The sequence below is a fragment of the Lepisosteus platostomus genome, chromosome 10 (genome assembly GCF_059453375.1).
Source record: "Lepisosteus platostomus isolate fLepPlt1 chromosome 10, fLepPlt1.hap1, whole genome shotgun sequence".
NCBI lineage: Eukaryota > Metazoa > Chordata > Actinopteri > Semionotiformes > Lepisosteidae > Lepisosteus > Lepisosteus platostomus.
This window is the reverse complement of record NC_142620.1, coordinates 50,475,378-50,491,232: the sequence shown is the minus strand read 5'-3', so window position 1 is coordinate 50,491,232 and position 15,855 is coordinate 50,475,378. Positions and strand designations below refer to the sequence as shown.

At 49.4% G+C, this 15,855-nt stretch overlaps 1 protein-coding gene across 1 annotated transcript; it reads right to left on the bottom strand.

Moving 5' to 3' along the window:
* Nucleotides 1–8,328: 8,328 nt before the first annotated feature.
* LOC148653890 (uncharacterized) lies at nt 8,329–15,544 on the bottom strand. The gene is made up of 9 exons (XM_088596972.1): nt 15,391–15,544; nt 14,103–14,216; nt 11,913–13,595; nt 11,672–11,771; nt 11,305–11,453; nt 10,617–10,729; nt 9,951–10,040; nt 9,599–9,721; nt 8,329–9,164 (listed from the first exon to the last, which is right to left on the bottom strand). Exons 1-9 carry the CDS (start codon nt 15,455–15,457, stop codon nt 9,000–9,002), a joined length of 2,604 nt encoding a protein of 867 aa, XP_088453098.1. The 5' UTR covers nt 15,458–15,544; the 3' UTR covers nt 8,329–8,999.
* Between the last annotated feature and the right edge of the window lie 311 nt (nt 15,545–15,855).

The following is a 15,855-nucleotide window of genomic DNA, read 5'->3' as shown; positions in this document are numbered from 1 at the left end:
ATAGCAATTTCTTATTTGTCAAGTTGTCATCTGATTTCCCAGACCCAATGTGCAATCTGAACATAAACAATATTTGAGCAATATTTAAATTTTGTATTCAAAAACACTGTAGGCATTGCATAACATTGGCTTTGAACACATAGGGTAAAGCCCAGCAGTCCAGTCCAGCTCTTGGGAGTTTTGACACCATGCTGATATGTCATGCATGTAATGATGGAGGTCATATTACATATGCAGACATACAGTACAGTACAATACCTCTTTTGAATGAGTTACCTTATTTCTAGAGCAACCTGCCACTGTCCAGATTTCACTTTGTTCTTGAGAAGATCTAAAGAGATCTTTTCACAGTCTTATAATTTCTCATCTAATAGATTATCCGTCCATCAATTTTCTAACCAGTGTAACCAATACAGGGTTGCAGGGGAGCCAAAGCCTATTCTGGCTAGCATAGGGGACTAAGCAAGGTATCTCCTGAACAGGACGTCAGTCCATAACAGGGCCCGCACCCAGACACAAACACAGACATGCGCACACTCACACCAGGGCCAATTTGGCAAAAAGCAAATTAACCTGCACTACCAGCATGTGTGTGGATTGTGGGAGAAAACCAGGGCACCCAGAGGAATCCCAGGCAAACATGGGAAGAACGTACTAACGTCAAGCATGTTGGGAATTGAGGCACAGGAACTCAGTGGTGCTAAGCATTGCTAAACACTGCGCCACAGTGCTGCACTAACTCCTACCAGTCCTAAGATCTTTCTGCAGCTTCACTCCAGCTGGAACTGGAACCCACAGCCTCTGACTTACAACACAAGGGCCCTGATCACGGCCAGGCTGTGTTTTTGACAAGTACAACTGCAAGTACTGTATGTATAGTACTGTATATCCAGTATATATGAGGAAGATCTGTGTTTTATCTTCTAATGCCGATCAATTCAGACTGGTGAGGCTATTTTGTTACAATATAACTAAACTATATATTATAAACAGTAGCTATTCACTTACAATCAATGCCAGAACTCAACATACGTCAAACTCTAAACCAGAACATCCAGTGATTCCTGAAGGGGGAGGTGAGTGTCTCTGGTCAACCCTCAGACCCAGAGAGCCATCACTGGTGGAGTCCCAGTAGACAATGGGGTTCAGCCCAGTTTCATCACAAATGAGGAATGTGTCGGAAGTGACAGGAGACAATTGTGCCCAACAAAGTCTGTCAAAACAATCTGAACTATCAGGTTTGAATCACAGCCAGAACATTGGGTGATTCCTGCAGCAGAGGGGCTGAGTGTTCCTAGTTTACCCCAAGGCCACTGAGCCATTACTAAGTGTGGCTCCTTCCTCGTGCCAGAGGACAATGGGGCTAGTTAGGGAGAGATTCCCACCCCTCGAGTGCAGTTACTTATGGAAATGAAGCGGGGCATGAGTAAGGTAAGTGCCTATTCTCAGACACACACAGCTTCGCATCATATCGCTGATTTCAGTTAAAATAATGTTCGGCACACTCAGTAATGCCTCCTGTTTTGCAAACCATGCTCTTTCAGCTGAATCTTTGCCTATGATTGGACCATGGTCTCCACTCCAAATACAGAAATGTTTCTTACACTCACACACCATGTCTGACAATGTCCTTCTGGTTATTTTTTTAAACCTGAGGATCTTCATGATAGAAAGGCAAGAATAATTTAATGCAACTTTTGCACCAACCTGATTTCTGCTCTCATTCTACTAGTCTTTATGTCTTAAGTCTTTATGAGCACAGAATGAAAGCACACCCCTTTGTCCATCCAGCACAGGTCTCGGTGCTGTTCTGTACATGCTGAGCAGAAAGAGACAGCAACGCTAATTCTTTCCCAGCATCTGTTTTTGTAGCTCAAGAAACTCATCCTGTGTGGTTGTGCCCAACAGAGAATGACACATCGCATCTGCCACCTGTATGCCTTTATTTTCCAGAGTTCCCTGTGCTGAGAGCTGACTGACCAGGTGATAGCAAAATGATAACTCAAAGGACTTTAAAGTTCAGTTATTCACAGGAAGTTTGAAACTAATCATTTCTAACTCAGGGTATAATATAATGCAAATGATAATTAGATGATTAAGTAATAAACATAGTAGAAGCAAGAATCAAGAGAAAGAGGCTGTGTGAGAATATTTGACACTGCTTATATCAAAGCTGGAAGGTTACATAACTTCATCACTTCAGAGTCTCACAAAATTTTTAAGCAAATGTAATAAATTTGCTTGGCTTTGACTTGATTCTGCAGAATATTGCATGTATGTCTGGAGGGTGGAAAGACTGCATGAGTTTGAATGTATATTAGTTCAGAGGAAACCATGACTGTACCAAGAAATGCAAGTTTAGCACTTCAAGTATTTCAGAATTGTCTTTCTTGCATACAAGCAGTACAGCAGGTTCCGAACACAGCCGACTGGTCGGTAAAGATACAACTGCAGCAGGCTGTACCCTTCAGTCAGAGCATGGTGGGAGCTCGTCTTTCCCAGAGTCTGCAGGGATGAGGGGATGCAGTGACAGCCTGAGGCGAGGAGCTCCACAGGGATGGGGACTGTCCACATGTGTGCTCATGAGCAGGAAAAGGTTCCATATGTAATTCTAAACCGAGGGGGCGTCATTGTCTTCATCAGAAATATCATAGATTTGCAGTGATGTCACGCCCCTGTCCACTTTCATGGCTCTGAGCAATAGGGCACAGCCAGGGAAAGTCCCCAGAATGGTCTGGGTTACTGGCGTCACCAAGGACAATGCCAAGGCTGCCCACTGGAGGGTTACCTTTTCCTGCTGTCGAGAAAGATGCAAGGAATAGCTGAACAACAAGGAAGTCGTGCCATTTCCAGTAAGTGCTCCTTCGAGTGCACTACGGAGTCTAGAGTTTTCCTTTCCTAAATTTAGAATTACAATTTATTTATTTTATAAATACCTGTAACTCAATTTACTGGAGTAGCCTGTTGTGTTTTTCACAGCTACGAATACCTCCACCGCAAGTGACAGATCTCTGATGGAAAAGCACCTGTTGAAACTATTAGAGCTATTTAATGCTCTTTCCCCCCAAGCCCTCCTGACAATCCTTTTGTGACACCCCACCCTCTAAGACACAAAGAACAAGTGACTCCCACACCCTGAAACACAGAAGCCTTATTCATGAAGGAGAAACCTTCCGGTGTCTTCCAAAGATGATCTATTTGATAAATACAATAGCTTATTTTCTACAATCCATTTGAATGATCTATGAAATAACTGTGTTGAACTTTCATTAAGCAATAGATTTGAAAGCTGATATATTTTTTACCAGTATACTATGCAGTACCATATTCCATAATGCAAAGTTTACATTTACAATCTGTCAATATAGACTGTGTCTATATATGTATATACCCAAGCTTTACATTTGGAAACTTCTTATTAACAAAACTAACTGATCCCCAGGTGTTTTTTTAGTTCAGCTTCACTTCCACCTGTGTCCCGGCACTCCTATGAAGTTCAGGTCTGAAGCTCAGCCCATAGCAAAACTGGCACGAGAATAAAGGCAAATTAATGACTGGAGCGTTTTTGAATAGAACGTTCACATTTTTTCATAGTCAAATAACACAAAGACACTGTCACGCCCTCTGCAGCCAGAGGGCGCTCCTTCTCTGTCCTGTCCCTAGTTTCCGGTCTGCTGTCTTTCCTGTCCCTCTCTTTCCCTTGGGCTATATATTTCCGGGTCTTGCTCTCTGTCCTCGCTCAGCATTGACGTTTGGATGTCCTGAGACCCGCCTAGCACCAGGGCGCCCCACGTCCGCTCCCTGAGGGCATAGGTTTCTATACGCCATTCCTGAACTCTTTGCACTATGAGCCCGGGCCTTTTTTCCTGTCTCGCCGCTACGCATATGGGTCTTTTTCCGCTCTCCTGCTCCCCACGGTTAGTCCCTTTGGACGTCCGTGACAGAATGCTGAGCCACCTACTGACCCCGCGAGCGGTGTTTTTTTTTTTTGTCTTGCCGCAGTTTTTTTTTTTTCTTGTTCTCTGGGCTGTTTTTTTTTTCAGTTCCTCTATTCTAATCACTGGATATCACTCCGATCTTCCGTGCCTGTGAGCGGGTCCTGCACCTGGCTTTCCTCAGGTAGATCACTCCGATATCAGTGATTGAATGTTGAGCTGGCTTGCCTATTCTTATTACTGGATATCACTCCGAGCTTCTGTGTCTGGAGCGGGTTCTCGTGCCTGGCTCTTCCTGGTCTTGCTCTCTCCGATATCAGTGATAGAATGGTAAGCTTTCTGCCGTTCCTCCATGCCTTTCGCTGGATATCACTCCGGGCATCTGTGTCTGTGAGCGTGCTTCGGTCTGGCTTTCCTCAGGTTGTCCACTCCGATATCAGCGTTAGTATGTGAACGTGTCATTTGCCCAGTCTGCGGTATTTTTCCCCGGGGTTTTTGTGGGGTTTTTTTCTTGTTTTTTGCCTTTTGTTTTGATTTTTTTCTTCCTGATTTCCCCTCCTTTTTGGTCCCCCCCTGCTCTCTGTGTCTCGGAACTTTGGTTCCTATCTGTTTTTGGTTCCTATTTTTTTTTTTGTGGTTTGTCTCCCTGGTCTTTCCCAGGTTTTTGTCTGTTGTGTTTGTGCTTGTGTACTTTTTTGTTTTAAGTCTCCGGAGCTTTACTCTACCCCCCCTTCCTCCACCCAATAAAGGTTTATACCCCGGAGGAAGGGGTAGCTCTCAGCCGTGGATTCCCGGAGGTTTCCTTTCAGTTAAATGAGGTTTTTCCTCCCCCCAGTGCTGTGCAGCTTATTTATTTGTATGGGCGTCGGGAGCCGCCCATGAAGGGGGGGGTACTGTCACGCCCTCTGCAGCCAGAGGGTGCTCCTTCTCTGTCCTGTCCCTAGTTTCCGGTCTGCTGTCCTTCCTGTCCCTCTCTTTCCCTTGGGCTATATATTTCTGGGTCTTGCTCTCTGTCCTCGCTCAGCATTGACGTTCTGATGTCCTGAGACCCGCCTAGCACCAGGGCGCCCCACGTCCACTCCCTGAGGGCATAGGTTTCTATACGGCATTCCTGAACTCTTTGCACTATGAGCCCGGGCCTTTTTTCCTGTCTCGCCGCTACGCATATGGGTCTTTTTCCGCTCTCCTGCTCCCCACGGTTAGTCCCTTTGGACGTCCGTGACAGACACAAAGTCTGGTACAGGGTGCATATCAATGACTCCAAAAGGGAATATTGGGTTCAAATGATGTAATACTAAACGACCCTTCCTGCATTCAATATCGCCTCTCCATTCTCAGACTGCCACAGCCTGGTCATTCAATCTACACCACAGAGAAATCAGAGCTTCTCCGAGTCTCCGAACCCTTTCTGACTCACGATCCTCCTGCTCAGACAGCGGTGGTGGTCTCTCAGTTCTCTGCTACATCGCCATCTCTCTCACTGTATCGCACTCATGCTTTTCATTTTCCATCTTATTGCACTAGAAGCAAGACATGTTTACACTGCTGCTGGGTAATTTCGTTCTGACTGCGCCTTTTGTTGAGTGGCGTCTGTGATGCTTGTCCAGTTCATACCTCATTGCCCTTTTATTAATCTGATTTACCTTCTCAATACCTTTTCAATTGCTCTTTGTCCAGAAAGTACACTGGCTACATCCATCCATTTTCTAACTGCTACATCCAGTTTTGGGTCATGGGGGAGCTGGAGCCTATCTCAGCAAGCGACGGGCATAAGGCATGATGGAATGCCAGTTCATCACAGGGCAGACAGACACGAACACACACACACTCACACCAGGGCCAAGTTTACCAGAAGTCCATTATCCTACAAGCATGGCTTTGGACTGTGTGGAGGAAACCATGCAAACATGATCATGGGGAGAACATACAGACTCCACACAGACAGCACCCTAGGTCTGGATTGAACTCAGGCTTCCAGCACTGCGAGGCAGAATTGCGAAACCACAGCACCACTGTACCACCCCACGCTTTCTGCAGTACATTGTAAATCACCCTGGATAAAGGAGTCTGCTTAGCAAATTTTAAAAAATCGTGCAAGGGGAAAAACATTTAAAACTGTCCACGTGAAATAAATATTTAAGGACACAGCTCTAGTGTGTTTTTGAAACATCAACACAGTCTCAAGCTAAGTCTAATAAACTTTTTCATGCTTAGTTTGTGCCATGAAAATGCACCGCAAGACAAATAAAAATAAAAATGCTGCTGATTTTTTCCAACATGTCTTATGTATATTGGATCACGAAGGTCTATTTGACTTAGCCTTGGCTGGACTAATCGACTTGGTATAAAGTAAAAAGTATTCCATCCTAAAAAAAATCTGTTAAAAAGTGGATGTGGAATACCAAATTGCAAACAATTGATTCAGGGATGCTTTTCAGAAAAACTCTGAAATAACAAATTAACGAATAACAATAATCATTATTCCTCAGTGTTTGTACAGTACAGGGGTCTCCAACCAGAGAGCCCCAATCCACTTACTGTTGAAAGTCACCCGTTTCTAAAGACAGATAACACCTCTGTTTAAAGCAAGTAATCCGTTCAAGTAAGAGAACTCCAGTCCTCTGGAGGGCTGGAGAGTACTTAGATTTTAGACCTAAATTATGTCAAAACCATAGAATGTTACAAATCACACTTTTAACTGATCACAATGGAATTGTTCCATATCTTTTCAGACTAGTGCCCTACAAAAGCCCCTACAACCCAGGTTCTAGGCCCTAAAAATCATCCTGGCCATCCAATTAAAATCCTTGTTGGTTAATTACTGCACCTTCCATACTCCATTGGATTTTCATGCTGAATTAGAAGACTTCAGGAAGTAGGTAAGGGATAAAGAGGCATGCAGGGGCAGTCAACAGCTGTTATAGCTGAAATGCAGCCATCTCTGACTCCTGTGTCTCTTTATACCCTTTCTCTCAGGTGCTGCACATCAGACTGCACTCATGGTGAACTAGCTAATAGGCAAAGTCAGCAGAGCCTCATGGAGAGCAAGCAGCCATAATAACAATATGCCCAAGAACACAGTGCACCCTCTGAGACTGCCCGAAACCCCGAATTACCACTAAACAGCCAAGGTAAGGTGTTTTTGAGCCCAACACCTGCAGTTAAGCGGGTGACAGGAAGTGAATTAATCTCATGCCTTCCCTGTGCTGATGTTTGTCTCAATTTAGGTTCAGCACACCTTTCTCGGAGACCCCCTCCCCTGCACAGCCTCTGCCCACCCCTGTCCTGAGGAAACCCAGGAACCGGAAAACAAAGCAGCTATTATGCTTGGAATGAGCAATTAAGGACCCTGAGCAGGACTCCACCAGCTTGGGCTTGTCTTCGGGCTGGGCGGTCATCTTTTCCAGCACTGATGGGCCCAGCAGGCAGGTCGCCCCCTGCTGGTCTGTCATCTCTCTGCCCAGTGCCACGGAGGTGCGTGGCACAGGCTCCTGTACCCTGCCCTGTCCTGCCCTCGCTGGCCCGCAGGACATTCTCCACATATTCACATAATCCTCCGACACCAACGTTCATTTGCCTTTTTTATTTAGGAAACGTTACTTTACTTCTGAAAAGTTTCCAGAATTTTGTTTACAAGAATGCACAAGGGTGATCGAATTCAATGGGATTTCTGCAGAAATAGTTTAAGGTGCATGAAGTAGAATGACGTCATTAAAGAATTTTCATGCTGAAAAGAGAAGAAAGAAACGGGTTTCAGCTCTGGAGCCTTCTTCGGGTGTAAGTTTACCCAAAGAAGGCTCTGTCACAGGTGCCGGCCCAGGCAGTCAGGACGTCTGGGAATAAGACCAGCCCTCGGGATACCCACGAGCCCGGGGAATAGCCAAGCCTTGTGGCGTCCATCTTCCAATGCTGAGCCAGGAATAGTGGGAGTGCTTGGCTTCAATAATAACAGGCAAAACAGGGGGCAGGTGCACATAAGAAACTAAAATGTGAAATGGTCAGAGCGCCCTTAAGAGGAGGGGTGACAATCGCGACAGGCTCCACAGCCAAAGCGTGGAATAAACCTATTACTTATCCCTTTGCAGCCTACGCGTGCTGACGCAGCTGCCCACCTGACTTCTTAAATAATTTTGTATATTACTATAATAGTGAACCTGCCTTGTGAACAATAGTCTGTATTATAAATGCAGTGAACAGGCAGGGCAATGTTAAACCATGTGCATAATGACTTCTGTGTTCAGTTCTGCCTTGCCGTCATGCAGTATGTATTTAATTACAAGTTGGGTTATTTTTTGAGTTTCACCGTTTGGATTTTCCGCAGTCATTTCTGCCAAGCACTGCCCGTTTGAATATGCCATACCAGCAGCTCTCAACAGAACACACAACACAACTGTAAACCACAAGGGCTTTATTGCAGAGCAGGAAAAAGTCCAATAATTAAAAAAAAAAAAACACAAAACAAAGGAGTTACGAGGGACGATACGCAGAGCAAATCTGCTAGAAAATTAAAATAAATAATTCAAATTACTTTTAAAACAAAGCACCATGGATCAACTCCTTCAAAGTTCCATTGAAAACTTTCAAGAAGATGGTAAAAAAGCAGCATACTTACATTATTTACAATGATCAATCAAATGATCTCTTTTTGGAATAGATATTCTAATAATATATAAAAGATCATTTGGGCCATCTCCAGGTGTTTGAAAATCTCTGAAGAGGGGGCAGCAGATCTCTGCAGATCTCCCAGTCTCTGAACAAGCAGTGCGCCAGGCAGTGCAGACTGCGGTGTGGCGAATGAGCTCTTCAAACGATTATGGACACTCGGACTCGGTTTGACATAACGGAGGCGTGTGGAGCTGACAGCTCCCCACTGACACTGAATGAATGACACTAAGGATCTCACTCATACAGAGACTGATGAAGGACATGGCCACACTGACAGACAGACAGTAAGGTAAGAGGTACTGTATTGCTGTCATGCAGTACCACATCCCTGCGGATCATACTTTTAATTACAAACAGCATGCAGCTGTCTTTGAGGGCGCTGTGTGGAGGGCACAGCTCCTACAACTGCTCATCCTCCTCCCTCACTGGGCTCAGTTCCCCCTGCTGGGATTCAGCCTCGTGGTCCATCTCCTCGCCTGCGTCGGGGGTGTCTGGTTCGAAGGTGGGGTTCACCATTCCGCCCCCCGCGTGCTTCCTCTGCACCTCCTCGAAGATCTGCAGCACCTGCCGACAGAGACGCGCCGCGCGTTAGCAGGGGCTGGGACACCGGGAGGGAGCTAGGAACAGCAGGACGGAACGCTGCAGGCTCGTGGTTTGTAACAGGTGTGAGACCGCTCGACATTCAAATCAGATTTCCTAGGATTCTTTTTAAACAGCAACTCTGGGGGAAGTCCATACTCCTGCCCACTTCCACTCTTGCTATGCAAAGATATCTCACCGCTTTAACGCAGCTCCTTTGCAGCCCTCCCTCTATCCCATCATCCCCCCCCCCACCCTGCCAGATCTGATTCACTTCCTGCCATCATCCTTATGGTCAGGTTGCAGGGGACCTGCTGCCATTCGCCTGACTGTACGGATGAGACAATGTCTCCAGAAGCTGACCAAGATCCCTGGGAGATGGGGACAGAGATGGGTGGCCCAATGGGCGCAGGGATTACCTGGGACTTGGGGATGATGCCCACTCTGAAGAAGCCGATGTTGCCGCTTTCGATCTTGGTGCAATCCACCACCGTGGAGGCGATGTTCTCGGGAGAGGGGCCGTCACACAGCACACCATCAACCTGTGGGGAGAGGTAATGGCATCTGGACTCACGATGGGACACATGAGGAGACAGGGCAGACAGAGTCCCGCTCGGAGGGAGAGGGAGCTGGCCGTGGGGACAAAGGCTACGACCGTTGAACACAAAGCCACCATCCCTGCAGAGACAGCCGACGATCTCCAAACTAGAGTTGGAGCGACATGGGGACAGAGGCTCTCCTTCCCCTAGCTGATCCCCTCCACCTGCTCACCTTGTCTCCCAGCTTGGCGTACACCTGGTTGTGATGCGTCGTGTCCGCCTCGCCTGTGGGGTTCGCGGACATCGTGGCGATGGGCCCAACCTGCGGGAGAGAAGAGGGGTTCGTGTCTGCCGGGCCCATCGGTGGGGAGTAGTGACCTGTGGCTTATACAGCACACGACCCGACCGCGGTGGGAGCACCATAACAACGGCTACACACAAGAGGAGCCCCGGTGGACCATCTGGCCCGTTTGGACCCGAGGATCTCATCCAGCTGCTTCTTGAAAGAAGCTGGGGTGCGAGTTTCAACAACATGGCCAGCTCATTCGTTTCATTCTTTACATCCCTCTGTACAGAGAAATGCCTCTTCCTCTCACTTTTAAATGCACTCCCACACAGCTTCCACCTTTTCCCACAAATCGCACCATACGAGCAGGGACAGCTCCACACATAACAGACAGTGGGAGAACAAAACACTGGGGTGTGGTCCAAATCCGGCTTCTTCGCTGTTTGCATTCTGAAATATCCCACTGCAAAGACTTCATCCCAGATTGAGTGACTGAGGCCCTTTTTAATGAATGCAATCCTGTCTGGATCACAGTGTGGTGTGGGAATGGTTTGGAGCTGGACAGATTGTCTGCTGCTCCTGTGTGCCGAGGTGCACCTGTCCGTATCTCACCAGGTCAATGAGGTGTGTGGCAACCGTGCAGTCAGGATTGCGGATTGCAACGCTCTGGGGAGTGCCGATGTACTTCGCCGACTCTTTCAAGCCAAAGCAGTCCATCCACGGGCCTGAGGGACACAGACACACTCCCTGTAAACGTCGCTCAACACACACACACTCATAAGCTGCTGCCTCTGAAATCAGCAGGACATCCTGGCTGGAACTCTCCCCGAGTACTCCAGGACAGTGCTACCACCGTCCTCCCCCTGAACATCGAGCTTGACTCCCGGCACGGCTTGCACACCAGCCCGTGAGCTCCTGTAAGCAGCCTTTGAACTACTCGTCTGTTTAACAAGGGATTTGCATGTTTGCATGTCGCCAACAGGGAGAACGTTTGAATTATGGAAATTCTTTAATCAAATGTAAGATTAAGAAAATTGACACAAATGTATGAAAGAAAACAGCACATGTGGAGAGTAATGAATCTGTAAATACAAGTTAGAGACTACACCTCAGCGATATTCAGATCTGGATGTAGAGAACTACAGCCCTGGCCTTAACTCTGTCCAGATTATTCACTGAATTGGTCCTACATTTTTATCCATTGACACTGCAGAACCAGCACAGATTTAGCTTCTACTCTTGACCCAACTCCTCTACCACCAGCATCTCCACTGCTCTTGTGCTCTACAGCGCCACCTACCTCTGGGGATGACCATGCTGATGGAGGATGGCCAGGCAGCCTCCATGAAGTCCCAGAGTACAGGGTTGATGAGGTGCCTGGATGGCTCCAGCTGTTTGATGCTAGAGATCCACAGAGACATGGGCCTGTCCTGGGCGTGCACTTTTACCCTGCAAGACCGACACACAACACTGAGCACCAGCGACCCAAAAGGATCTGTTAACAGCAGTGATGGAGCAAAGCCTCTTCGGGCTGACCAACAGGGAAACCTGCAAATGCATGGCTGATATGGAGGACACCAGTAACCAAAGGTGGGATTTCAGATGCTTTATAGGATCACCCCTAAAGCAGAGAAGGGGAGAGGTCTGAATAGAGGTCAGCGACTTACTTGTACGCCTTCTCCACTGCATCAGGGCGATTGCACGCGGCTACCAACACGTAGACTGTGTCTGTGGGCATCCCACAGGCGCCACCGTTCTTCAGGATCTCTGCAGGTCAATGGGACAACAGTTAGACACCCCAAGACTCAATGCAAATGTATGGTGACTTGCTATGTGCAGGTTAGGGCAATGGCTGCAAAGGAAATGAGGCTGCAGGTGGCAGCCTGGACCAGGAGGGGGCGCTCTCACCCGCGATCTGCAGCACGGAGGTGGCTTTGCGGGCCGGGACGTGGGGGCACTTCTCGCCTCCGCTGCCGTACCCGCTGAGCTTGACGAAGGGGCTGCCCAGAGGCAGCTGCGGGCTCTGGAAGCTGCTGTTGAAGAGGTTGGCGAGGAAGCAGTAGAAGCTGACCAGGCCGAAGATGATGGTGACGCCGATGTCGTAGCCGTAGGGCAGGGCGCCCACCGCGTCCAGCAGGAAGCTGATGAGGATGAGCTCGAAGGTGAGCGCGTAGGCGAACCAGGCCTTGCTGAGGAACAGCGCCCCCGCCGTCACGAAGCAGTTGAACAGCATGAAGCAGATGATGCCCACGGCCACGTTGAACCCGCGCGCGCTGCCGTACAGCCCGCCGTACCTCGTCAGCCCCCACACCACCCACATGATGCCGTACAGGATGAAGGCCGTGCTCTCCAGCGTCTTCCCCCGGGCGAAGGCCACCGAGCCGCACACCAGCTGCAGCGCCCCCCCGGCCACCACCACCCAGGGCAGCACCAGCACCCCCAGCGGCCCCTCGGGGCCCACGGTGGCGGTGATGGCGAAGGCGGCCAGGACGCTGCAGGCGTGGCCCAGCACCTCCGCGTCCGCGTACTTCGAGTACCCCAGGTAGGGCGCGTGCAGGTCTTTGTCCTGCGGCCGCAGGACCAGGCGGCTGGTCCGGGACAGCAGGGATCTCAGCAGCCCCTCGCCCGTGGGCACCCGCCAGGGGGAGGCCATGTTGTGAAGGGTGACCAGCAGCATGAGGGCGGACGCCACAAAGATGGCCGCCTGCACGCCCTGCGTGCCGCCCTGGAAGAAGCCCTTGGGCTGGGCGGCCAGCGCGATGCAGTAGGCCACGTAGAAGAGCTGGTACAGCCCCTCGGCCAGGCTCCTCTGGGTGCTGAAGAGGGCCAGGACAAAGAAGAGCACGGCGAAGACCGTGGGGAAGGGCACGGGGGAGTAGGGTGGTGGCAGGCTCCAGGCGCCCAGCAGTAGGCTGTACCCCTCGGCGAACTTCAGCACCGAGGTGAAGCCGTAGAAGGTGGCAGCCAGGGTGTCCATGGCCCGGTAGGACAAGATGCACACCCCCAGCTGGTACACGCCCGCCGTCCACAGCCAGGGCACCTGGCCCGGGAACAGAGCGGGCACCACGCCAAGCAGCGGGCAGGCCAGCACGCTGGCGGACAGCAGGTTCAAGGCCAGCCCGGCCGTCGTCACGTCGTTGCGGTCCTGCGCCTGCGCGGCGGTGAGCTTCGCCTTCCTGCCCAGCCGCGTGCCCGGCAGCTGCAGCGCGCCCTTGGTGATGTAGCTGAGGAGCCGCCCCGTGCCGAAGTAGGCGGCCACGAAGCAGACCAGCAGGTAGTTGGCGGCCGTGGCGCCCTGGCCGAAGCCCAGGTCGTAGAGGCCGGCGATCTGGTGCGCGCAGGCCATGCTCACGCAGAAGGCGATGACGGAGAGCACCGCTTCCTTCTGCAGCAGCCCCACCACGCCGATGATGAGGAGGGCCAGGGTGAAGGCCGCCAGGCCCGGGACCATCGCCCCCCGCAGGCCCGCCGGGCCCTGGACCACGCCCTGCCCAGACAGGATGTGCACCAGCCCCGAGCCGCACCACAGCGCCGAGATGGTCAGGCTGAGAGAAACGAAGAGAGGGGCGTGGCACAGGCAGCGACGCACTCCTGCAGCACAGGGGGAGAGACAGGGGAGAGAGTGAGTGAGGACAGGAAGAGAGAGGAGAGACACAGGAAGTGAGGAGAGAGAGGAAGACAGGGAGTGTGGAGAGAGAGGAGAGAGATGGGGAGAGAGGGAGACGGGGAGTGAGGACAGGGAGAGAGAGAGGCAGAGACTATCGTCAGTAACCTCTCACACACACAGTGCGAGACTCCTGGACAACTTAAAGAACACACTTGCAGCTTATTTTGTATATTTTAACAAACTTCCAGAAGTTCTTGCAAAATGAAATGCTGTGCTCACATGACTTTTATTTACTGACATGCTATTCCATCTGCCCTGCTTCATCGGGCATGACCCCAGTCTTTATAACTAGTTTTTTTTTCCTGAAACACTCACTGCACCTGTCCTTAGGGCCTGAGTAACAATTCTATTGAAAAGTGACATTCGTGCATTTCCATTTTTATTCGTGCATTACAGCTGAACGCTGGGGATGAGAGTGCTGCTTGCCATACCTGCATAGGCCAGGAGAGAGGCGATGATGAGGAGGAGGATGCCCAGGGCTGTGCCAGGGATGAGGGGCTGGACCGGGGAGTCAGTGTAGCCATTGACCAGCAGTAGCAGGGACCCTGCAGGAAGCAACGCCACACCGGACACCGTTAGCGAAAGCCTGCGTTACAACCGCCCGCGTGTTTTACTCGCAACTGCTTCGCGCGGCGCCCTCTGTCGGTGATTCGCCCGCAGGTACAGGACACCCGGTTTCGAAAGCGCGATTTCTCAGCGCGTCCTGTCGTTTCGCAAACTCCTCTCGGTTTACAGCTTTGGGAGCGCCGCTTGCCCTTCTGATCTGCCGGCTCCTACCCCGGGACAAACGCGGTGCTCATGTTCGCCGCTAATTCGGGACCAAAACCCACAATAAAATAGATCAAACACTTTCTCATCCTAATTAACGGGTCTTAGAGGTACACAAAGAAAAGCGATTCAAGGAGCTCTTTTTCTGACTGAAGGCATTTTGGGACAGCGACACTTGCTCTGCACGATGGGGGACGCAGATATTGCCCAATTGTACCAGTCTCTGAATGTAACTGCTCGTTTCTGACTCACTCAACACCAGCTCGGTCTCAGGCTGGATCCGAGCGGAAAAAAGGGGCAGAGAAGTTCAGCTGTAGTTGTACAAAATACCAGAACATTCTTAAAATGACACAGATAAGTGGAATGTGATCGAGAAACGGTTGCAGAATTTCCGTGGTTCGCAGGTTTATTTAAAAAACTAGAAAATGCCCTGTGCTATAATATTAATTACAGTTCTGCTGATAAGTACTCATTCTTCTGTCCCCTCAATGATATGAAGACATTTTTTTATCTGCTTTGCGTTTTTTTCTGTTCTAAACTCATATATTAAACTTCCATTCCTCCATTTTCTAACCCCTTCTTCCAATTCAGGGTTGCGGGGTATTTATTAAACTGGAATACACATTTCTTCAGCTAAAAACGTAATTGATCAGAAAGTGTGGTATATTACTTAAGGAATATTAAAATGAAGCATTTCCCGAAAAGCGAGATATTATTCTACCTGGGTTAAGTGTTTTAATGTTTTAAAGTACACAAATCTGAAATCGGTTTATACACTTCTCTATAAAATACATAAAGCAGATAATCTATTCTAAAAGACTCCGTTTACCGTTTCCCCATCACTGCGCCTAAAGTTTCGAGAGGGGGAGCGGCGTTATAAACTGATTTTCCTCGTGAAGGGTTAAATTTGCTGGAGTGAAGCAACAGTCAATTAAATGAGAAAGATTGTACCTCCGGCGATTCCTAGAACACCGACTGAGAAGTGCAGAGACTCGACGTGCGCCCGCGGTTCTGCCATCGCTGCGTGCTGCCCAGAGGCTTCGGGTGAACAAGACACACTGCGGCGCTTATCAGAGCCCAGCCCTTATAAATCCTCCCCTCCCCTCTCGGACAGCTCGCTTCTCTTCCTGGAGGAAGTTAGGCAGCCTGGTAGTATGTAAATTAGAACTACTTTAGGACTTCTTAGAAGGCACCCGAAACCCGTCACCTGAAGAAGAACAATGCATTTCTTACGCTGACGTACACCCGCGAGGAGTGGCCCTGAAAAAAAGAGAGATAAAAAAGGCATAATTTCCTGGGAATGATGTATGACTCGCAGCACGGATACACTTCTAATACGAGGAAAAGCCTTCTGAAAATGACAACTACAGTGGTGTGAAAAAGTGTTTGCCTTCCTGATTTCTTATTTTTGTGCAT

What these genes read in the sequence shown, in the direction of transcription:
- LOC148653890 (XM_088596972.1), bottom strand. Translation starts at nt 15,457, where the DNA reads ATGGCAGAACCGCGGGCGCACGTCGAGTCTCTGCACTTCTCAGTCGGT. An exon ending in CAGCATGGTCATCCCCAGAG is followed by an intron (nt 10,730 to 11,304) that starts GTAGGTGGCGCT and finishes TGTGTCCCTCAG; the next exon opens with GCCCGTGGATGGACTGCTTT. An exon ending in GCATCATCCCCAAGTCCCAG is followed by an intron (nt 9,165 to 9,598) that starts GTAATCCCTGCG and finishes CTCTGTCGGCAG; the next exon opens with GTGCTGCAGATCTTCGAGGA.